The following is a 24,462-nucleotide window of genomic DNA, read 5'->3' as shown; positions in this document are numbered from 1 at the left end:
TCAGCCTAGTTTTAGTTACATAAGACAACTGCTGCACAATCACTCAGGAGGTTTTGTATTTAACCCATCACCATGATACTCTAGAAAAAAGCAGAGCAGCTCATTGTAGAGTCAGTCCTCATCAATCATTAGACTTCTTTGTGTTTCTCTCTTGACACACAGGATCTCATTTTTTGTTGTCTGTTTGTTTGTGTTTGGGCACCTTTTTAATCTAGCAGAAAAAGGCATAATGAGATCCAATGATTAGAAGCTGAAGCTAGACAAATTCAGACTAGCCAGAAGGTGCAATTTTTAACACTCCAGGTGACTAACCACTGGAACAAGTTACCCAGGTTTGTAGTGGATTCTCCATCACCTGCAGACTTTAAGACAAGACTGGATATCTTTCTTCAATGTACACTATAGTGCAAAGAGAAGCTATGGGTTGGATGCCAACGTTACTAAGTAAGGTTCTCCAGCCTGTGTTCTGTAGGTGGTCAGATAACGGTCATAGTAGTCCCTTCTGGCCTTAATAACAATCTCTTCTGTAGTTCACATAGGCCCTGATCTTGCATTGTGATCTATGCAGGCCATTATGGGTCTCTATTTGGACAGATTGGTGTTTCTGTTCAGAGCCACAAAGCGTTCTCAATCTGGATTCGGGGTCAAAGGGTAGAAACCACATCCAGCACAAGGCTCACACCCCTCTTAGATCATATTTTGAGGACTTGGATGGGAATTTAAATGGTGCCTAAGCCTGGTGTTGATCCTCTGTGCAGGGGATGGCAGGTTAAGCATTTCAAAAGGACCTAAGTAACTTAGGAGCCTAAATCTCCATTTAAAAGTCAATGAAACTTTGACTTGGGCACTTAGGATCCACTTTTGAAAAATAAGTCTTAACGTCCCAATTTATTTAGGAGCCTGAATTGTCAGTTTACCTCAGTCACTGTGACACCAGGTATGTTTATAAAATGACATCCAATCTTAGGAGCCTGATTCTGCTGAGCGCCGAGTGCCACAGCACCTTGTCAGAAGAAGCCCTAATTTTTTTAGCTCCGATTCAGAACTTTCAATAAACATTTAATAAACAATTATCTCTGCATGATGTCACAAAGCATAATATTCCTCATGAGGATGAGAAAAAACACAAAGATCATTCCTACATCTCTTTCCCATGAGACCAGTAAGTGAATTCCTGGTAACCTGGTCTCACCTCTGAGTTATACAGGAGGAGTTTATATAATTTTTAGGGCTGTCAAGCAATTAAAAATATTAATCGTGATTAATTGCACTGTTAAACAACAGTAGAATACCATTGATTTAAATATTTTTGGGTATTTTCTATATTTTCAAATATGTTGATTTCAATTACAACACAGAATACAAAGTGTACAATGCTCACTTTATATTTATTTTTGATTAGAAGTATTTGCACTGTAAAAACCAAAAGAAATAGTATTTTTCAATTCACCTAATACAAGTACTGTAGCGCAATCTCTTTATCATGAAAGTTGAATTTACCAATGTAGAATTATGTACCAAAAAACTTGCATTCAAAAATAAAACAAAGGCAAATTTGAGAGCCTGCAAGTCCACTCAGTCCTACTTCTCGTTCAGCCAACTGGTCAAAACAAATAAATTTGTTTACATTTGCAGGAGATAATGTCACCTGAAAGTGAGAACAGGCATTCTCATGGCACTCTTGTAGCTGTGTTGCAAGATATTTACGTGCCAGATGTGTGAAAGATTCATATGTCCCTTCATGCTTCAACCACCATTCCAGGGGACATGCATCCATGCTAATGAAGGGTTCTGCTTGATAAGAATCCAAAGCAGTGCGGATCGACGCATATTCATTTTCATTATCTGAGTCAGATGCCACCAGCAGAAGGTTGATTTTCTTTTTTGATGGTTCGGGTTCTGTAGTTTCCGCATCAGAGTGTTGCTCTTTTAAGATATCTGAAATTGTGCTCCACACCTCATCCCTTTCAGATTTTGGAAGGCACTTCAGATTCTTAAACCTTGCTGTAGCTATCTTTAGAAATCTCACATTGATACCTTCTTTGCATTTTGTCAAATCTGCAGTGAAAATGTTCTTAAAATGAACATGTGCTGGGTCATCATCCAAGACTGCTGTAACATGAAATATATGGCAGAATGTGGGTAAAACAGAGCAGGAGACATATAATTCTCCCCCAAGGAGTTTAGTCACAAATTTAATTAACACATTATTTTTTTAATGAGCGTCATCAGCATGGAAGCATGTCCTCTGGAATGGTGGCTGAAGCATGAAGGGGCATACAAATGTTTAGCATATCTGGCTTGTAAATACCTTGCAATGCCTGTTCTTACTTTCTGGTGACATTGTAAATAAGAAGAGGGTAGCATTATCTCCCGTAAATGTAATCAAACTTGTTTGTCTTCGCAATTGGCTAAACAAGAAGTAGGATTGAGTTGTAGGCTCTGAAGTTTTACATTGTTTTGTTTTTGAGTGCAGTTATGTAAAAAAAAAATCTATATTTGTAAATTGCACTTTCACAACAAAGGGATTGCAGTACAGTGTTTGTATGAGGTGAACTGAAAAATACTATTTCTTTTGTTTATTATTTTTACAGTGCAAATATTTGTAATAAAAAATAATATATACTGATTTCAGTTACAACACAGAATATATATGAAACTGTAGAAAAACATAGAATCATAGAATATTAGGGTTGAAAGAGACCTCAGGAGGTCATCTAGTCCAATCCCCTGCTCAAAGCAGGACCAACACCAACTAAATCATCCCAGCCAGGGCTTCGTCAATCCAGGACTTAAAAACCTCTAAGGATGGAGACCCAAAATATTTAATAAATTTTAAATTGGTATCCTATTTTTTAACAGTGTGATTAGAACTGTGATTAATTATGATTAATTTTTTTAATCACGATTAATTTTTCTGAGTTAATGGCGTGGGTTAAAGGTGATTAATTGACAGCCTTAATAATTTTGTTTGTAAATAAAGAAAAAGATAATTCTTCACCCCAAAGATGCTGAAAGACCCTATCACAAAATACCACAATCCACCACTGCGTGGTGACAAGACCCAACAAAGCTTTAAACCCTCTTCTTAAGGTGCACCCGGAATTAGACAATTCTAATAGTCTGCTGGCTCAGTTTAACAGGGGCTCTGTTCTCCCCGTCAGAAACACACCCAAAACACTTCTCCTGCAGAACACAGTTCATTGCAGCAAGTTCCCAAGAATAAGCTTGTGAGGAAACAACAGGGAACTCTGCAGATCAACCATCAATTTCCCTAGAAACTGTTGTGCTAGACAGACAATGATAGCGTATCCTCACAATACACTTCCCACAGACAGTGCTGTGCAGTAACAGAGTAATTACCACACAAGTGTTCCTTTAATTGGGTAATATGGAAAAGCCACTTGGGTGGTATAAAGTTCCCTCCCCTTTTCAGGCTGAAGGTGTCCCAAGGGTCCCTTCACTTTATCCGCTCTTCTCTCCTTCATGTCCCTGCATTGTGATTGCTGCTCGCTCCTCTGGGGGATGGAACCGCTCCCTCTGGATGCCTACTCCCAATACAGCACAGAGGTGTTGGTACAGACTCTACCCTTCCTGCTGAGCACACTGATCCCAGCAACTGCTAACCAAAGTTCACATCTGAATCTCAAGGGCAATAACAATAACACCGTATGCTGCTGGGTATCTGGGCTGCCCTTGTTTTGTTGCAATTTTTTTCAAGGCCTTTGCATCTTTGATTGTGATCTGACGATCGGTGGGAATTTGTTTCTCGGCTCCCCATGCGCAGACTGTGACCAGCTCACATGCTGTCTAGCTAGCAGTAATTAATACTCTTCGTTAAAATGACAATATTAACTATGTGGTACAATCAGAGCAGCGTGGGATATTCTGAGACTCCACAGATGGAGAGTCTGGAGGAAGCCTGGGGTCCTGGATCTTCTGAAAGTGACAGCACCGCTAACAACAACCTCTTCCAGCCTCAAAGGAAAGCCACCAGAATGTAAGAGACTCTCAGTCTGAACACAGCTGTGCAAAGGAGAACATTGTATATTTAATAATCAGGAAGGACCCATATGGGTTTCCTTCGCAAAGTGCCTACCCTGCATTTAAACACAAAAAGAAGATTCCAAGAAACCACACATCAAAGCACCAGACGAGCCATCTTCCAACAGCCAACTCCTAGGTTACTCTCTCTGCGTCAGCCTCTAGGTTTAGAGAGGTGCACGCTAATTTAACAATGTTGAGCGTTCCCAGGCACCTCCAGCAGACATAAGAACTCCAGCTCAGCCTGTATTTATACACTGCAGGCTAATTAAACCTTTACTCACCTGAGTAAAACATAGTACTGTGGAAAGCACGTGTCTGATGGCACCCACACCACATCATGTCTTATTTCTTGACATATTGAGCCTTCACTTACCATACCTGTAACCAGCGGCTCTGTTCTAGCTAGAGGATTGATCCCATATTTTCAATGATTTACTTCACAGGTTAGAAACAATATGCGTTAGTGTCATTCCCACAACGGGTCATTAATTTCCACACATTATGGCAGAAACGGTTTTCTCTCCTCACTTGGGTTGGTTACCTTTATGCTCAATGAGAAGCAGCCCAGAGCAATTACGAGGGAGTGAGAATAGATCATGGAAAGAATACACAAGAATGGAAGAGACCCTGAGAGGAGAGAAGACGAAAGAAACTTATAACACCAGTAACCCTACTGGTACCTCACACTCCTGCATGTGTCTGTTGTATCTACTTGCTGTCTCTCATCATGTACTTGCATTGTAAAGTCTGTAGGGCAGGGACAGTGTCTTTTTCACTATTCATATGGGTACAGTGTCTAGCACAGAGGGGGCACTGATCTCTGACTGACAACTCCAGGTATGACCACAATACAAAGAACAATAGTTGTCTCAAGTGAAACATGGAAGCTGCTGGTATTTCTTTGTTCTCCTTTCTCAAAGAAAAGAAGACCTAATATTGGAAAACCAATACAAAAGTGACCTGGGCTCATAGGACTGAAGGTTCTTAACTAAAGTTTTCATGTCTCCTGACCATAATTATCTGGGGAAGAAAAATGATGCCCAAGACTCAATAGTGATGGCAGAATATTTTCTAAACCTTCACTGCATTACAGTTTGCATTGACAAATATTACACATAGATTTGCTTTCCTTTACCACAGTGGGGTTTGGTTGTGTTTTAGAATCATAGAATATCAGGGTTGGAAGGGACCACAGGTGGTCATTAGTCCAACCCCCTGCTCAAACCAGGACCGATCCCCAATTAAATCATCCCAGCCAAGGCTTTGTCAAGCCTGACCTTAAAAACTTCTAAGGAAGGAGATTCAACCAGTTCCCTAGGTAACGCATTCCAGTGCTTCACCACCCTCCTAGAGCAAAAGTTTTTCCTAATATCCAACCTAAACCTCCCCCACTGCAACTTGAGACCATTACTCCTTGTTCTGTCATCTGCTACCACTGAGAACAGTCTAGAGCCATCCTCAGGTAGTTGAAAGCAGCTATCAAATCCCCCCTCAAAAATAAATGAATGAGTGCTATTGGTACTTACCCTTGGGCCGATGTCCCCTTGTTCACCCTACATGTCACACAAAGCAGCAAGGTACAGCAATTAGAGCTCAAATCTCAGACATGCAAGACAGAGTGGGAGGCAGTAGACTGTGGAATCGTACCCCAGGGGAAATGGAAAGAGCCCCATAGCTTAATTCATTCAAAACCAGGTCGGATAAGGCCTTCAGACAATTTGACAGGGAACAATTCTGCATTGGCAGGAGATGAGCAGAAACTCCAGGTATTTTCCATTTCTAAGGCTCCCACAGCCACTGCCTGTAACCTACATGGAACAATGGTGCCTGGGCTAAGATAGTTTATTGTAACAACTTTTCTAAATCTCAGTGGGAGAGATAGAGCATAACATAGAAATAGGAGAGCACAGCCACTAAGCTATCTGTGCTGCTGGAGAAAAGGATGGCACGTGGATGTATCAGGTTATGTGGGGATCACCAGGAAACTTATCACTTGGAAGAGTTAGCATCTGCTAATTCTTTCCCCCGCTGAAGAGAATGTGACACTATTTCTACCCTGTCATTTCAGAGCATTTCCTGCTGTAACTTTTCCCTTTGCATGGGAAGGTAAAGGGAGAATTTAGCCTTATGGCTCCATGCTCCACTATGAAACAATTAGAAGACAGGACTATACCATATAAGGGTATTCTGAACTAAAAAAATCCCAGTGCCCAGGAAACAATAAGTATTTGCTAATGCAGTGTAGAGGGTTTTTAAAGATGCATTTTGATGAGTTTAGTCTTTACCTTTTCCCCTTTTGGTCCTGGAGGTCCCTGTAAATATAAGTGAGAGCAGAATAAAAAAGCTGCATATATAATCAGCACACACATCTTTGTTCCATGTCTTGACTAGAAAGAAGATTCTTTGTTTCACAATTTGATTCCCATTCAACTCTATTTCTCTTTCTTTTTTATTAAGCTACATGTTCTTTTACATAAAAGTTGTATGTCTAATGAAGCATCAATAAGATCAACCATTCTGTTTCCCTCTCATCAGCAGGAAACCCCCAGACTAAAATAACAGAAAAAACATTTTTAATCTGCATTTCAAGCACGCATGATATTGATCTCTACTATAAACAAGACATTGCTTGAGCTATTAAAATCATTTCTAGAAACACATGCTCAGTACGTCATTACAGGTGTGTTATTCCCAATTATACAACTGTTCAAAACATATAAGGAGAGCAGGCTGCTTTCTTTGGCCTATTTGCTGTTCCCTCAAAATAGCTCTGTCTGAGATAGACAGGAAGAGGGAGTTAGAGCCCCAAAGAGCCATGAAAAATGCTCTGATGTGTGTTTCACTCAAGGTTTAAGGCAAAAGAAGAATTTCATTTCCATTCAGCACAGTGAATGGTGTGAGCATTAGCTAAAGCAAGATCTCATGTGCCACAGGGTAGAGAGGAGACAGCAGGTCAAAAGGGAGGTGCAATGGCAGAAGCATTCGCCTACTTGCATTGCAGCCCATTCGCTGCAAGTCTGGCCTCAGGCAATAGTGTTGGCCCCTTACTTTCAAGGGCATTCCATGGACAAGCTCAGGAGCTGCCTGGTCTGAATACAGCCATTTGATGTGCTAGGTTTGCTTTTTCTTTCAGTTTGGTTTTTGCCTCCCCAGAGGAGTCTCTTCCAGCCTTGGGGCTTGCATTGAACTTCCGACCATCAGCATCAACATACGCACAGAGAGAAGAATGGGCCCTGTAGTACATGTTGTATGTGTTTTTGGTTTCTGTTTCTTCTTTTAATTTATGGGTCTTCTTTTGCCTTAGGGTTTTGCTAATTTAAGGCCAGATCCCATTTGGACAGTAGAATGCTCAGCATGTTGCACAACCTGGGCCCCCAGTTTCTTGGGTTTAGATTTTTTTTTTCTTTTTAAACACCGCATTTGCCTTTTCTCTATTCCCATGTGTTCTCTGTAGGGATGGGCAAAAGCCAGAGGGGGTTGGCTTTGCAAAACTAATTCAAGCTATTCACATCCAGTAACCATTCTCACCCTTCTCACTGCCACCAAAGTGTGAGGTGGGTTTGGAGTATGTAAAATGGTTCCAGTCTAAGTCTATTGCTATGTTTTTTTTGGTTTTTTATTTTTTACATTTTAAACATTTATTGAAATTAAAAGCATTAGTGATAGAGAAATTAACATGATTTGGAAAAAGAAAAATCAGATTCACTTGTTCTCCTTTTAGTCCAAGCAAACCTTGTAATTTTAATTTAATTTTTTAAAGAAAAAAATAACCATCAAATGTTTCTCATGGGGGAACAAACGGAGAACAACAAGTATGGGACATGAGCTCCAATTCTGCAGGAGAGTCCATGCCTCTGGAGCCTGTTGCAAGATTGGGGTTATAGCCTATATTTGCTCTACACATGGACATCCTGCTTACAGACATGCATAGATTTTAAGGCCAGAAGCAGCCATTACGATGATCTAGCCTGACATCCGGCCTCTCCATATGCCAGTGGATATTTACTATGTGGACCAAAGGAATTATTGGGCTGTACAAAAAGTAGATCACACTATAATACACGTGGGTTTCACGCCCCTCTCCTCACTCAGAGTCCTATCCTGCAAACATTCAATTCCATGTGTATGCTGACAACAAAGGAGCCCAGGGAAATCTATTCAAAGTTCTTGGCTGAAATTTCCAAGGAGCCAAAGGAAGTTAGGCATTTAGGGCCAAATTTGTAAAGGTATTAAGGTGCCTAAATAGGTGCCGACTGGGATTTTCAAAAGCACCTAAATCCAATGGAAATCAATGGAAGTTAGGTGCCCAGATGCTTTTGACAATCCCACTAAGCACCTACCTGCAGCTTTTGGCACCTAGCTACCTTTAAAATCTGGCCCTTAGGTCTCTTCAGCCCCTTTGAAAATCCTATCCTTTGTGTCCTGAAAACAGGGCTGGAAAACACACGAGACCTGCCTCTTTCATGAAACTTCTACTCTTTTTTTTCTTTCCAGGTAGGCCAAAAAATACTGAGAACAGCACAGAAAATTAATTTTGTGTGTCTATATATAAAAACATATACCAACTTTTTCAAACATAAAAAAAAGTTCAATTCCGGATTGGTTTGAATTGTGGGCAAAGAGACTCTCGTACTGGTCTAATTGGTTGGTCCACCCCAATTGTTTTCTACTAGTAGTCTTTTTGTTTTTTTTAAATGTAGCAACAGAAATAGAGCATATTTGCAGCTATAATGAAACATTCGCAAAGTGGCTAACAAAATATCTAGAACGACTTTGCATGAATGAAATTAGCCTCTACTAGCTTTCTCAATACAGTCACTTAATGATTTGTAGCTTAAAAAGATTTCAAATGCGGCCCTCTAGTGATCGTGGAAGGAAATGTAGTTTGAAAACAAAATACACACAAGTGACAGTTCTTAAATATCCTTTCTGAAAAAAATCATAACTGACCAACGTTCAATTAGCATGTTATCAAAAGGCTCTGATTTTGTAAAGACAATAAGGAGACATGTACCTGGATTTCCAATAGGCTTCCAAGCAAAAGAAAGAAGTCAAGAAAACATCGCGTAAAAATGGATTCCAGACTGTGCCCCATCCCAATAATTCACAACATGCTACTTCAGTAATCATGCACCCTGAGACCAGCTCCAAACCACTCTGGAGAAATGTACACCCCTATTCAGCAGTGTGTGCATTCAGACAGACTGGTCACTTTTGCAATTAAAAAAATTTATTGACACTTTTTTACTCCCATTAGCACCCAGCTAAGAGTGTACACTTGATTTTGTTCCCTCTGATGCATCAGTAGAGTTGTTTCTTAAGTTCCTTACAATCTGTGCAAATGCATGGAAAACAATGGGGTTCATCAGATGTTACTGAGGGCATAATTTGTTTTACTAGAGGAAAGAATCCAACTTTGCTTCCCTACCAATCCCTAGTTGAGTTTATAGGGCTGGCACTTAGAAAGGTACATCTTTTTATTTGTAAACTCAGCACACTGTATATAAAAATGACAGAGAGTCAAAAACCACAGAACTCCAGAATGACAGCGTTACGTTACAGTCACCTTTCAGAGTAAAAGCTCACAGAGGCCCCGATTCTGGACAGATTTACAAAAGTGCTGAATTTTATACACTGTGATTGGTCCCACTGAAGTCACTGGGATTTCACCCAAGTGCTGCAATTTGCCCAGATGCAGGATCAGGGCCTAAACTGGTAAATCCTGAAGTCAGTCTGTGTTACAAAGCACAGAGTGACCTTGCTGTACTGCACTTTGTAATAATCATACTGCAGAGCGCCATTATTACAATATTTGGCTCTGTATGTGTGTCTCTCATGGAGTAACTAGAAATAAACAAATAGTACATTTGACACTTAACGCACTACTTACTGGCTTGCCATCCAAACCAAGGGGCCCCTGAAAAGGGAAGCAAAGATACCAGATTACAAAAGGAGATTAATTTGTGAATGCAGTTATTTCAATCATGCTCTAAAAGAGGCTCTAGATTAGATCTAGTACATTGTTAAGGATATTAATAGATCTTATCACTTTTTCAAGATTCAATAATATTTCTCAAGAGAACAATAAAATAAGGGAGGTCAAGTAATATATAACAGAGAGTATGAAAGGGTGTGAAAAGAAACAAAGGTATGGTGGGAAGAATAAGATGATTCCCTTCAGGCATGGTGCTTAGATCTGTCAGGGATTTTTAAAGCACCCAGCAGAGCAGCACAGAATCCAGGATGGATCCCACATGTGATTCAACTTCAGAACTGGGCCTTTATTTTTCAAAACAATAGGGACAAGAATTTATCATTTACCCAGATTCTATGGGCCACCTATTGCCTTGCATTATTTCCACTGACAGCAACAGGAGTTCGGCTGTGCACAGAGACAACATATAGCATGGTACTTTAGGCCCCGATACTGCACACACATATACACAGATGCTCAGCTTCGCTCACCAGAGTAGTCGCATAAAGTCAGATGCATTAATAAGTGTTTGCAGGATTGGGGCCTTAGCAATCTTAACTATCCTTTAAATCTACCCTTCCAGGATTCCCAAAGGAAATGCACAGTAAGTAACCCGAGTAAAGGTTGATTTATTATTTACAATCACTTCATCCCTTACATGGCTTTTAAATGTCATTAAACATATTAGATCAAATTGTGTCTGTCCCTTGACTGAGTGTACATGAGAAGGGGAGTCCTGAGCACCAGGATACTGCTGCGGTCTAGGAGAACCTGTGCAAAGACACTGACTTTAGTCCTACTACTCCTCAATCAGAGCAGTTGAATAGTTGCAGTAAATCTCTGGAAAGACAGTGCTGTTACCAGCTGGTCTCCTTGCCACCCAGATAACTTCATATCTTAGTCACCTATTAGAGGACAGGCCCAACAAAGAGAATAACAGAAAGCCACTAGTTGTCACCTTCAGCCCCCAATTAAAACCCCTCCAGTGCATCATCAAAGATCTACAACCTATCCTGAAAGATGATCCCTCACTCTCACAGATCTTGGGAGACAGACCAGTCCTCGCTTACAGACAGCCCCCCAACCTGAAGCAAATACTCACCAGCAACCACACAACAAAAACACTAACCCAGGAACCTATCCTTGCAACAAAGCCCGATGCCAACTCTGTCCACATATATTTTGCATCCAATGAAGTGAGCTGTAGCTCACGAAAGCTTATGCTCAAATAAATTTGTTAGTCTCCAAGGTGCCACAAGTACTCCTTTTCTTTTTGCGGATACAGACCAACTGGGCTGCACTCTGAAACATATCTATTCAAGTGACAGCATCATAGGACCTAATCACATTAGCCACACCATCAGGGGCTCGTTCACCTGCACATCTACCAATGTGATATATGCCATCATGTACCAGCAATGCCCCTCTGCCATGTACATTGGCCAAACTGGACAGTCTCTATGCAAAAGAATAAACGGACACAAATCTGACATTAGGAATCATAAAATTCAAAAACCAGTATGAGAACACTTCAATCTCTCTAATCACGCAGCGATAGACTTAAAGGTGGCAATTTTGCAACAGAAAAGCTCCAAAAACAGACTCCAAGGAGAAGTTGCTGAACTTGAATTAATATGCAAACTAGATACCATTAACTTAGGTTTGAACAGAGACTGGAAATGGCTCAGTCATTACACTAATTGAATCTATTTCCCCATGTTAAGTATCCTCACACCTTCGTGTCAACTGACTGAAATGGGCCATCTTGATTATCACTTCCAAAGCTTTTTTCCCCCAGCTGATAATCGCTCCTCTTAATTAATTAGCCTCTTACAGTTGGTATGGGTACTTCCACCTTTTCATGTTCTCTGTTTGTATAAATATCTTCTTACTATTAGGTTTCAGAGTAGCAGCCGTGTTAGTCTGTATTCGCAAAAAGAAAAGGAGTACTAGTGGCACCTTAGAGACTAACCAATTTATTTGAGCATGCTCGGGGGTCGCATAACTAGTTCCATTCTATGCATCCGATGAAGTGAGCTGTAGCTCACAAAAGCTTATGCTCAAATAAATTGGTTAGTCTCTAAGGTGCCACAAGTACTCCTTGTCTTTTTGCGAATACAGACTAAGGGTATGTCTACACTACGGAATAAGGTCGAATTTATAGAAGTCGGTTTTTTAGAAATCGGTTTTATATATTCGAGTGTGTGTGTCCCCACAGAAAATGCTCTAAGTGCATTAAGTACATTAACTCGGCAGAGCGCTTCCACAGTACCGAGGCTAGAGTCGACTTCCGGAGCGTTGCACTGTGGGTAGCTATCCCACAGTTCCCGCAGTCTCCGCTGCCCATTGGAATTCTGGGTTGAGATCCCAATGCCTGATGGGGCTAAAACATTGTCACGGGTGGTTCTGGGTACATATCGTCAGGCCCCCATTCCCTCCCTCCCTCCGTGAAAGCAAGGGCAGACAATCATTTCGCGCCTTTTTTCCCTGAGTTACCTGTGCAGACGCCATACCACTGCAAGCATGGAGCCCGCTCAGGTAACCGTCACCCTATGTCTCCTGGGTGCTGGCAGACGCGGTACGGCATTGCTACACAGTAGCAGCAACCCCTTGCCTTGTGGCAGCAGACGGTACAGTACGACTGGTAGCCGTCATCGTCATGTCCGAGGTGCTCCTGGTCGCCTCTGAGAGGTTGATCAGGAGCGCCTGGGCAGACATGGGCGCAGGGACTAAATTTGGAGCGACTTGACCAGGTCATTCTCTTTAGTCCTGCAGTCAGTCCTATTGAACCGTCTTATGGTGAGCGGACAGGCGATACGGACTGCTAGCAGTCGTACTGTACCATCTTCTGCCGAGCAGCCATGAGATGTGGATGGCATGCAGTCCTTCTGCACCGTCTGCTGCCAGCCAAAGATGTAAAAGATAGATGGAGTGGATCAAAAGAAGAAATAGACCAGATTTGTTTTGTACTCATTTGCTTCCCCCCCCTCCCCTGTCTAGGGGACTCATTCTTCTAGATCACACTGCAGTCACTCACAGAGAAGGTGCAGCGAGGTAAATCTAGCCATGTATCAATCAGAGGCCAGGCTAACCTTCTTGTTCCAATAAGGACAATAACTTAGGTGCACCATTTCTTATTGGAACCCTCCGTGAAGTCCTGCCTGAAATACTCCTTGATGTACAGGCACCCCCTTTGTTGATTTTAGCTCCCTGAAGCCAACCCTGTAAGCCGTGTCGTCAGTCGCCCCTCCCTCCGTCAGAGCAACGGCAGACAATCGTTCCGCGCCTTTTTTCTGTGCGGACGCCATACCAAGGCAAGCATGGAGGCCGCTCAGCTCACTTTGGCAATTAGGAGCACATTAAACACAACACGCATTATCCAGCAGTATATGCAGCACCAGAACCTGGCAAAGCGATACTGGGCGAGGAGGCGACGTCAGCGCGGTCACGTGAGTGATCAGGACATGGACACAGATTTCTCTGAAAGCATGGGCCCTGCCAATGCATGCATCATGGTGCTAATGGGGCAGGTTCATGCTGTGGAACGCCGATTCTGGGCTCGGGAAACAAGCACAGACTGGTGGGACCGCATACTGTTGCAGGTCTGGGACGATTCCCCAGTGGCTGCGAAACTTTCGCATGCGTAAGGGCACTTTCATGGAACTTTGTGACTTGCTTTCCCCTGCCCTGAAGCGCATGAATACCAAGATGAGAGCAGCCCTCACAGTTGAGAAGCGAGTGGCGATAGCCCTGTGGAAGCTTGCAACGCCAGACAGCTACCGGTCAGTTGGGAATCAATTTGGAGTGGGCAAATCTACTGTGGGGGCTGCTGTGATGCAAGTAGCCCACGCAATCAAAGATCTGCTGATATCAAGGGTAGTGACCCTGGGAAATGTGCAGGTCATAGTGGATGGCTTTGCTGCAATGGGATTCCCTAACTGTGGTGGGGCTATAGAGGGAACCCATATCCCTATCTTGGCACCGGAGCACCAAGCCGCCGAGTACATAAACCGCAAGGGGTACTTTTCAATAGTGCTGCAAGCTCTGGTGGATCACAAGGGACGTTTCACCAACATCAACGTGGGATGGCTGGGAAAGGTGCATGATGCTCGCATCTTCAGGAACTCTGGTCTGTTTCAAAAGCTGCAGGAAGGGACTTTATTCCCAGACCAGAAAATAACTGTTGGGGATGTTGAAATGCCTATATGTATCCTTGGGGACCCAGCCTACCCCTTAATGCCATGGCTCATGAAGCTGTACACAGGCAGCCTGGACAGTAGTCAGGAACTGTTCAACTACAGGCTGAGCAAGTGCAGAATGGTGGTAGAATGTGCATTTGGACGTTTAAAGGTGCGCTGGCGCAGTTTACTGACTCGCTTAGACCTCAGTGAAACCAATATTCCCACTGTTATTACTGCTTGCTGTGTGCTCCACAATATCTGTGAGAGTAAGGGGGAGACGTTTATGGCGGGGTGGGAGGTTGAGGCAAATCGCCTGGCTGCTGGTTACGCGCAGCCAGACACCAGGGCGGTTAGAACAGCACAGGAGGGCGTGGTACGCATCAGAGAAGCTTTGAAAACCAGTTTCATGACTGGCCAGGCTACGGTGCGAAAGTTCTGTTTGTTTCTCCTTGATGAAACCCCCCGCCCCTTGGTTCACTCTACTTCCCTGTAAGCTAACCACCCGCCCCTCCTCCCTTCAATCACCACTTGCAGAGGCAATAAAGTCATTGTTGCTTCACATTCATGCATTCTTTATTCATTCATCACACAAATAGGGGGATGACTACCAAGGTAGCCCAGGAGGGGTGGTGGAGGAGGGAAGGAAAATGCCACACAGCACTTTAAAAGTTTACAACTTTAAAATTTATTTAATGACAGCCTTCTTTTTTTTGGGCAATCCTCTGTGGTGGAGTGGCTGGTTGGCCGGAGGCCCCCCCCCACCGCGTTCTTGGGCATCTGGGTGTGGAGGCTATGGAACTTGGGGAGGAGGGCGGTTGGTTACAGAGGGGCAGCAGTGGCAGTCTGTGCTCCAGCTGCCTTTGCTGCAGCTCAACCATACACTGGAGCATACCGGTTTGGTCCTGCAGCAGCCTCAGCATTGAATCCTGCCTCCTCTCATCACGCTGCCGCCACATTTGGGCTGAAGACAGGGCTCTCTTCAGCCCGCCACCTCTCCTCCCAGTCATTTTGTGCTTTCCTGCACTCTGACATTATTTGCCTCCACGCATTCGTCTGTGCTCTGTCAGTGTGGGAGGACAGCATGAGCTCGGAGAACATTTCATCGCGAGTGCGTTTTTTTTTCTTTCTTTCTAAGCTTCACTAGCCTCTGGGAAGGAGAAGATCCTGTGATCATTGAAACACATGCAGCTGGTGGAGAAAAAAAAAGGGACAGCGGTATTTAAAAAGACACATTTTATACAACAGTCGCTACACTCTTTCAGGGTAAACCTTGCTGTTAACATTACATACATAGCACATGTGCTTTCGTTACAAGGTCGCATTTTGCCTCCTCCCACCGCGTGACTACCCCCTCAACCTTCCCCCCTCCCTGTGGCTAACAGCAGGGAACATTTCTGTTTAGCCACAGGCAAACAGCCCAGCAGGAATGGGCTCCTCTGAGTGTCCCCTGAAGAAAAGCACTCTATTTCAACCAATAAGGCTGCCCTCCCCAGAAACCTTTTGCAAAGGCTTTAGGACTACATCTAGGAGAACCGCAAATGCCAGGGCAAAGTAATCCTTTCACATGCTTGCTTTTAAACCATGTATAGTATTTTAAAAGGTACACTCACCAGAGGTCCCTTCTCCGCCTGCTGGGTCCAGGAGGCAGCCTTGGGTGGGTTCGGGGGGTACTGGCTCCAGGTCTAGGGTGAGAAACAGTTCCTGGCTGTCGGGAAAACCGGTTTCTCCGCTTGCTTGCTGTGAGCTATCTACAACCTCCTCCTCCTCATCATCTTCTTCGTCCCCAAAACCTGCTTCCGTATTGCCTCCATCTCCATTGAAGGAGTCAAACAACACGGCTGGGGTAGTGGTGGCTGAACCCCCTAAAATGGCATGCAGCTCATCATAGAAGCGGCATGTTTGGGGCTCTGACCCAGAGCGGCTGTTCGCCTCTCTGGTTTTCTGGTAGGCTTGCCTCAGCTCCTTCAGTTTCACGCGGCACTGCTTCGGGTCCCTGTTATGGCCTCTGTCCTTCATGCCCTGGGAGATTTTCACAAAGGTTTTGGCATTTCGAAAACTGGAACGGAGTTCTGATAGCACGGATTCCTCTCCCCAAACAGCGATCAGATCCCGTACCTCCCATTCAGTCCATGCTGGAGCTCTTTTGCAATTCTGGGACTCCATCATGGTCACCTGTGCTGATGAGCTCTGCATGGTCACCTGCAGCTTGCCACACTGGCCAAACAGGAAATGAGATTCAAAAGTTCGTGGTTCTTTTCCTGTCTACCTGGCCAGTGCATCTGAGTTGAGAGTGCTGTCCAGAGCGGTCAGAATGGAGCACTCTGGGATAGCTCCTGGAGGCCAATACCATCGAATTTTGTCCACAGTACCCCAAATTCGAGCCGGCAACGTCGATTTAAGCGCTAATCCACTTGTGAGGGGTGGAGTAAGGAAATCGATTTTAAGAGCCCTTTAAGTCTAAATAAAGGGCTTCATTGTGTGGACAGGTGCAGGTTTACATCGATTTAAGGCTGCTAAATTCGACCTAAAGTCCTAGTGTAGACCAGGGCTAACACAGCTGCTACTCTGAAACCGTTCATATCTTCTGTAATTTGATTTACAACAATCTCCTAAGCAGATAAGGGACTGAGGTCCCGATTCACTTTGGCACCTGCTTAAGTCTCACAGACTTCAAAGGGGGTTAAATATAGGCCAACCGTTAAGCACATGCTTTAAGCACTTTGTTAGATAAGGATGGACTTAAGCATGTGTGACATACTTTGCTGAATCGGGCCTTAATAGGTTAATTTTAAACAACTGTGCTTTGGAGCACAGCGATTCTCCAGTGGCAAAGTCTAATCCAGCTCAGCAGCGTGGCTTGGAATTCTACAGTAATTTCAAATGCCATTTATGGTTCAACTTCTGTTGGTACAATAAAAGATTAATATCACTCACCTGGTCTCTCTCATATCCCGGGACCAACACGGCTACAACAACACTGCAAACAACTTTATGGTTCAGCCTTTCCCTAGGCTGGTGAGCAGCTGTCACTATGTCATGTGAGAAACCCAACTACAAGAATCCACAAAAGAACCATGCCATCCACATGCTCATACAGAAGCAAAGGAATTGCTCATTTGTGTCCCCAAACAAACATGCAATTTTGATTGCTATAACTGAATGTGATGTTGCTTTCATCACTTCATGGTAATATAAGGGCCATGGTCACTAAGTTATAGCTTGGAATCAGTACTCTTTTATATTTCCACATCACAGCTACAACTGTCTGACATATGTCTGCCCCCCCCTCTCTTTCTCTAAGCAACACCGGGCTGAATTCTGCTTTCACATGACAGGGATGTAAATTTGGAGTAACCCTTCTGAAGCAGAGTTTGGATCACTCCTGTACAACAATATATTGTCAAGAGTCTCCAGATTTCATAAAGCAAAAAATAGGGTAAAACAATTCAGTTCAACTCAAAGTCTTGTGATGCTGTAGTTAATTTAAAAAAAAAAAAAGGACAAAAAATTGTGTAAGAGAATCCCAAGCAATACATTAAAAAAATCTCTCTCCGCCTATTCACTTGTTAGTTTTGGAAGTAATCTTCAAAAAGTGTGATTCTGTTTTCCTTTATGCGCACACATTCTAAGGATTTTGTATGGTGTTTTAATCTTCTTAGAACAATGCTACCCAGTGAACTTTTTTCAGTTTTTTAACCAAATAAAAGGCAAACAGACAGAGAAGAATTCACATGGCATGCAGAACTGGTTACATTTTGGTAGAGCCTGATATAAAGTAGCTCTGGAACCTGGAGCAAATTCTAGTTTTCAGAAGCAAGTTATAAAAAAATAATCATCCAAGAATTTAAAGATGCAAACCATTTCATTTCAAATCCCAATCCAGTTGCTTTTAATTGCTATTTTGTACCAAACACACAAAACAGTATCCAAAAGGGATGGGAAGGGAGGTTCTCTTAAGGGAAAATATTCTGTTTGTGGGAAGGTGTTTAATGTGTGTTTGGTACAAAAGGCACACTAGAACAGATTTCCAAAGGGTCCTCACCCCAGCTATGACATCTGAGTGCTGCCAAACTGAAATTTGCATATGCATCTACTCCAAGCCTTGAATTTTCAAAAGCATCCTTTTACTGAGATCACTGGTCTACGCAATTTGAATTTTGGGCTACGTAATTTGAATTTGGAGTAGTCTTTCATTTAACTCATTTCTAATCTAAAAAGTAAAAACTATAGTTTCCTCTGTAAAATTCATCCCTATGCAGAAAATGACATGGGGCCAAAGCACCATTTAAATTCAACTTAAGCCCTGTTTTAAGAACTTATACTAACACTTTGTACAGGGGTGAATTTCACACCTCATCCACATAGTCTCCTCCACGTTTTATTTTAAGACACACTTCAGCTATCCTGGTCCACTCTAGCCATTGTTAAAAACTTAATAAAAATAGCTTTACTGTGTCTGGAATAAATGTAAAGCCCTGAGGCAAATTTCCATTTCTGATTGGTTCCAGAGAAATCCGATCCACCAACACTCTTCATGAGGGCCTCCAGTCACAAGCAGGACATCATCAAAACACATTCCCATTGGCTGAACATGCTGTGAGGACAGGACGCTTTCCCCTGGTAATTGAACCCCATTCTGTGACTGGTACAGTACTGAACATTGCCTGTCTTGGGGCTCAGATTAGTGTAACTTTGTGGGAAATAATCCACTTTTGGAGGGAAAGGAGGAACTATTTCTCAGTCAGTTTGATTTAAAAAACCCAACATCTGTTTGGAGCCACTCAGAGGTTTCGAACATTAGAAGTGGTGTGGAAGGAGGTACTGTAGATGTAGACTGCAGGTGATGGGGTGATAGGTGCATGATAAGTGAATATATTCTCCTTGATTCTACGATCTAAATGGTACATATGCACACATAAAGACTTCTTTCCAGACTAAAAATAAAACCCGGGGCCTATCTGTTCTGCGATGGAGTGTATGCAATGGTTTGTTTATAGTTTAATTTAAAACATAGAAAGTAGTAAAATAAGATGTGGGGTTTGTGCTGGGCCATCACCATTTTCTCCATGTCAGCACTTGACATGCAGTGTTTCAACCTCAGAGTAAACCGGATTTATTCAGACACATTTTGAAACAAAAACAAATCGTGGCTGTTTTATAGTTCAAGCTGGGGAGGGGGAGAGTGGAATGCCGAAACGTCATTTCAGATTTATCTTTTAATTCTCAGTGGCTGAACTTCACGCCTGTGCAGAAAGCCAGCTCAAGGCCTGTGAAACATTTACACCTTTGGCCTGGTTTACTCCTAAGCTATGCTGCTCAAGTGTATGAAAAATTCACATACTCTGAGAGACATAGTTAAGCCAACCTAAGCCCTGGTGTAGAGACTGCTAGGGTGACAGAAGAATTCTTCCATCAACTAGCTACAGCCTCTTTAGGAGGTGGATGTACTACCCCAACAGAAAACTCCTTCTGTCACTGCAGCAAGTCTCTACACTACAGCGCCGTAGCTGCAGCAACACAGATGTGCCGCTGTAGTGCTTGTAGTGTAGACATACCCTTCAAAATCGGGCTTACGTGGGACTTGAAAGGTGCCTGAGTCTTCGATCTCTGGACAGGGTTTATGTTACCACCGGTGGGTGGGTGGACATGGATGTGTGGTCGCCAGTATAGCTATCCTAGCTAATCTTTTCTAGTGGAGATCTGGCCTAAGTGAGCGGGCCTGTCACATGTGGAGGAAGCAGTGGGAGGAGTCAGCTTAGCAAAATGAGGCTGCTGCAGGCTGCTGAATGGAGGATTAGTTTGTGATTGCTGTTGGCAGTCACAGCCTTCTCGTCTGCTCAGTGTTTGCATGTGACTGAAGAGTGCTGGGAATAAGAGATGAATGGCCTTTCTTTCCCCCTCCCCACTTTTGCTTTATTCAATACTAAAATACCACTGACGGTACTGGGGAGGCGCTAACAGGGCTGTAGTTAATAGAACTTGCTCTCATCTCACTCTAGGTTATATTTCATTGGTATGTGCAGCATAACGGATAATCGCTTCAGTTCTGTACTTGCACTATGGCGAGAATTTAATAAAACAAAACACATAAGAAAAAGGGGAAGTTAAATTACTTTACTCCTTTGAAATTTACAATGGGGGAGAAAAAGGGAAAGATCAGGAAATGAAGGGCCAAATTTTAATAACCTAGGCAGCAGCACTAGACCGCTGGCACTAACTGAATAAGCCTAGTAACAGCAGACACAATTGTTGTCATGTACCCTTTGTAGTTTGACTAGCTCCAAGCCCTACACCAATACCAATTTACTCGGTACATCCTCCTCTAAAAGTTTATTGTGTTGTTTGGATTGACAGCCATTTTAAAAGCATGTTTCCTATTAGGTTTAACGTCACCATCCTGTAGTAATTGTCAGTAATTTTAAATGGTAGCAGAAAGCATTCTCAGGCTTAAGAAGTGGGTTTTAGTTGCAAAATGAGTAAGATCTGGTCAGAAATGGGAAAAGGCCATGCCCACACTATGACTGAGACTTTGTTTAAATGTGATTATTGCTAGCATAGACTCCCCATCCGTTGCAGAGAGGGATTCCCCCCTCCGAGAATCCATATTATAAAATCATGCTGCTGATTGCTAGGGGGTTCAGCTGTAGCTTGATACTAGGCAAAAACATCCAAATCTTTATTGGTTTCAGAGTAACAGCCGTGTTAGTCTGTATTTGCAAAAAGAAAAGGAGTACTTGTGGCACCTTAGAGACTAACCAATTTATTTGAGCATAAGTAGCTCACGAAAGCTTATGCTCAAATAAATTGGTTAGTCTCTAAGGTGCCACAAGTCCTCCTTTTCTTTTTGCAAATCTTTATTGTTCAGGAAAACTTCTTAGGAACATGCTAACAGCAGCCATTTTTAAACTTTAAATTTGGCTGCAGCTAGTTTGATTTTAACTTTAGTGCAGACCTTCTAATGAGACTGGATTCCTGCAAAGCACAGGACAGTATAGGAAGAATCCTAAGACTTCCGCTTATTGGGGGGGGGGGGGGGGAAAGAGGCTAATCTACTGTGCTTCCTGATTGTTACCAAACCGTTTTACTAGCCCTGGCAATTATATATACCATGGTTTGGTCCCATCTGCAGAGGTATAGTCAAACTCAACTGTAAGCACAGCTGGGGTGCTAACTTTTAGAATCCAATCTCCCAACAACAAATTAGAATCCTGACATTGGTACAAAAGCAACAGTGTCAGCTGGCAGCTCCAAAGCCTGCACATCCCCACACTCCACCCCTGAGTGCCAGTCCTCATCCTATACTGCCCTGTTCTCATATGATGCTGTGGCAGGGGTTGGCAGACAGGGGTAGCACTTTCTCCCTGAATATAGTGAAGAACCTCAGCTGCTTACTTTAGGACTGTTCAGCAGGTATTGCTGGGCTGGCTGCAATGGAGTAGGCAGTTCCTCCAGCACATGCTGTAAGAGGGAAGTGTTCCAGGGAGTGCTACAATCCAGCTGCTGCGAGAAGCCAGAAAACTTGGGAGAAGCAAGAAAAAGCCCTTTGAGAGCCTCCAACCTTGGCAATACAAAGCCATCCTCTTTGTTTTACATTTAGAGACCCAGCGAAAGGAAGCCTGTTGAACACTTCAGGCCTGAGTCCCGTCCCACTTACACTAACATAGCTCTGACTTCATTGTAGTTACTCTTCATTAACAGAAATGTCAGCAGGGCCTGTCCCTTAGTTTACACACTTCACTGTGGGAATGTGATTTGTTTTGTTCTGCCCAGGCTTGGTGTTCATTAGTCAGCAAGACTGCAGACCCTGGGGGCTTGCCCACCCATGGCTTGCCTGACCCATCATACATCCTCACTATACTAAGGAGAAAAGTCATGGCAGCTGCATATACAGTTATGAGCAGACTAATGCTGGTTTCTGCCACGTGAGCATGTTGCAAACTCCTAGCTGCGAGGGTGGAGCAAGGATGTTGCAAACATTCTGAGATGACTTTCACACCCATAGGTCAGCAATGAAGAACTAAAGTAAAGTAGCAAGGTGATGTAACTTAAGTTTCATTTGATTTTGATGCAACTTCTGTGTATGTAAAAGGCTACATTAGTGTCTCCCAACATTATGAATTAAGTCTCTAAAATACTATGCGGCTCTGAAAATTTATAAGCAAGCTCTCCAACTGGAAAGGAATTTACCACATCTTCTCCACCCCCATTCCCCTGCTTTTGTAGAACTTATGATTAAACCAAAAAAGTTTGATATGCTATTTTTTAATGATTGCATAACTAAAAGAACCTGCATTTGTCATGTTTCATGTCAGTGTATTTGCATAAAAATACTTTTGCAAAGCAAATTATATTTTAAATGATTGAAACTAACCAGCATGGCATTCCCAAAAGGAAGACCTGTTCCCCTTCTTAATATTTTCTGTGTAATTCAATCAAATGTTTTTCTTGTTAAAATTATTACAAAGAGCATCATTCCAAAGCCAGTCTCGGCAAATTCCTTATTGCCAGATTTAACAGGCAAGCCATTTGAATTCTATGGGGTGCCTGATATGCATGCAGATGAAATTTAAATACATCACAGTTAAGCAAAGATAAATATTTACTCAACAGAGATGCCCCACAAGAAACACAACTGCCTTCTGAATAAAACTAAGCCACAGGATTTGCTTTATCATCATGATTACTGTAATGCTAGAGTGTGCAGGGCACTTTACAGACAGATAGAAGGCATGGGTTCTGGTCTTAAAGGCCCAATTCCACAACCTAGTCTCACCCCGCACAGATACCAACTCCTACAATGGAGTCCCACTCAAGCCCATGGGACTTGGAATGTGGACCTTTTTTCCAAGATCAGGCTTAATGCAGAACCGAGCAGCCTAAGGGCTACTCTAACTTGTGCCAATTTGTAATAGCAGCCTAATGAACATTACAGCATTAAGGATCACTGGAGTACAGTGCATTCTGACGCTGCTTCTACCCCATCCAGTTTCCGAAATACCTGCTATATACCATGGAGGGAGGACTTTGCACCAACTCAGGATTCCTCATATAAGGTGTCTTTGTGCCCCTTGAGCAATGCAAAATGACCATAGCATGGGCCAAAGAATTACCCGGCAGGACTTGCACAAAAAGTAGCAGCACAAAACTTACTTCATATAAAAAATGCACCCGTGTATGGCCGTCGGAGAAACAGCAGCGATACCATCAGAGTTATGTGAAGACCTTTGGCTCTTTAAGTAGGCAAGGGAGATATTTAGTTTGAAAAATAGCAGCAGGTGTGAGGGAAGAGAGAATTTTATCACAAAATGACAGAGGTTTTGAAGTTGGCTACAGTCCCAGCATAACATAAAACAAGACTCGGGTGGACAAATGGCCACACTGCAGCCAATGTACTGTTAGCATAATTCATTCCTCATTGCATGGACTCTCTGTCCTGATAGTAAATTAAGCAGAAAGATTTATGTCCCTTGAACTACTGAACCAGCCGTTAGAGAGAACAACACTTTGCATCTGCTGTACAGCTTTGAAAAGGCATTTAGTACTCTCTAACTGACTATTACAGGGAGGGATTAGGCCAAGGTGTTGTGTACACAGTATCGGCTTGGAGGTGTATGAATTTCTCCATTTGACAGGAAGGCAAGATATCATGGGAATAAGGGATAAGTAAGAAGTGGTTATTTATTTAAACAGCCACATTATTGGAACGAAAGCTACTTCATGTCTTTGTTCAGAGGTTGTCAGCCCCATCACCATGAAAACAGAAGGAGACAGTAATTACAATGAATAGAGACTGCTCTCTCGCATTTGGAAGTGATGCTTGATTTAAGGCCCCCAGGGGAAATATATGCATTTTACAGAGCCTGTGGCTTCTTAAGGAATTTGCACAGTATTCCACTTTACTTTATTCTTATGACAGCAACCTCCCTCCACACAGCCTAAAACAAGGAAGGGTATTGAAAATGAGACATTTGCCTTCTATATGATCAGCAAGCCAACTTGTTATCCTAAATTCTGGGGACATTTCAGTGTTGCTTTTGTTTTGTGATTATACTTCTAATTTGAGCCACCCAGAATAAAGGAAATAGTTACCAGATGATTGATTGTTCTGACTAGGTGGCACAAATGTTTACTGATGAGTTGCTTTCTTGATAATCTTTCACCTCAAGCACATGGTCCTATTACGATCCCTTTTTGGCACTGTTCCGGATAGAGTCACAGCCAGTCTCTCGCTGTTCAGTTGACATATTGTACATCATTTTA

General features: G+C 42.8%; 1 protein-coding gene across 1 annotated transcript in view; it reads right to left on the bottom strand.

The window, feature by feature from the left end:
- Window positions 1–24,462, bottom strand: part of COL23A1 (collagen type XXIII alpha 1 chain) — a 353,419-nt gene that overhangs the window by 41,583 nt on the left and 287,374 nt on the right. Inside the window, exons 6-8 of the mRNA XM_073355469.2 lie at window positions 9,938–9,964; window positions 6,333–6,359; window positions 5,574–5,600 (exon numbers count right to left, since the gene is read on the bottom strand). Coding sequence (XP_073211570.1) covers window positions 5,574–5,600; window positions 6,333–6,359; window positions 9,938–9,964 — 81 coding nt within the window. The remainder of the gene's footprint in view (window positions 1–5,573; window positions 5,601–6,332; window positions 6,360–9,937; window positions 9,965–24,462) is intronic.

The sequence above is a fragment of the Lepidochelys kempii genome, chromosome 8 (assembly GCF_965140285.1).
Source record: "Lepidochelys kempii isolate rLepKem1 chromosome 8, rLepKem1.hap1, whole genome shotgun sequence".
In the NCBI taxonomy this organism is placed as follows: domain Eukaryota; kingdom Metazoa; phylum Chordata; order Testudines; family Cheloniidae; genus Lepidochelys; species Lepidochelys kempii.
Note: the sequence above shows the minus strand (reverse complement) of the source record. Positions and strands in the feature narration are given on the sequence as shown.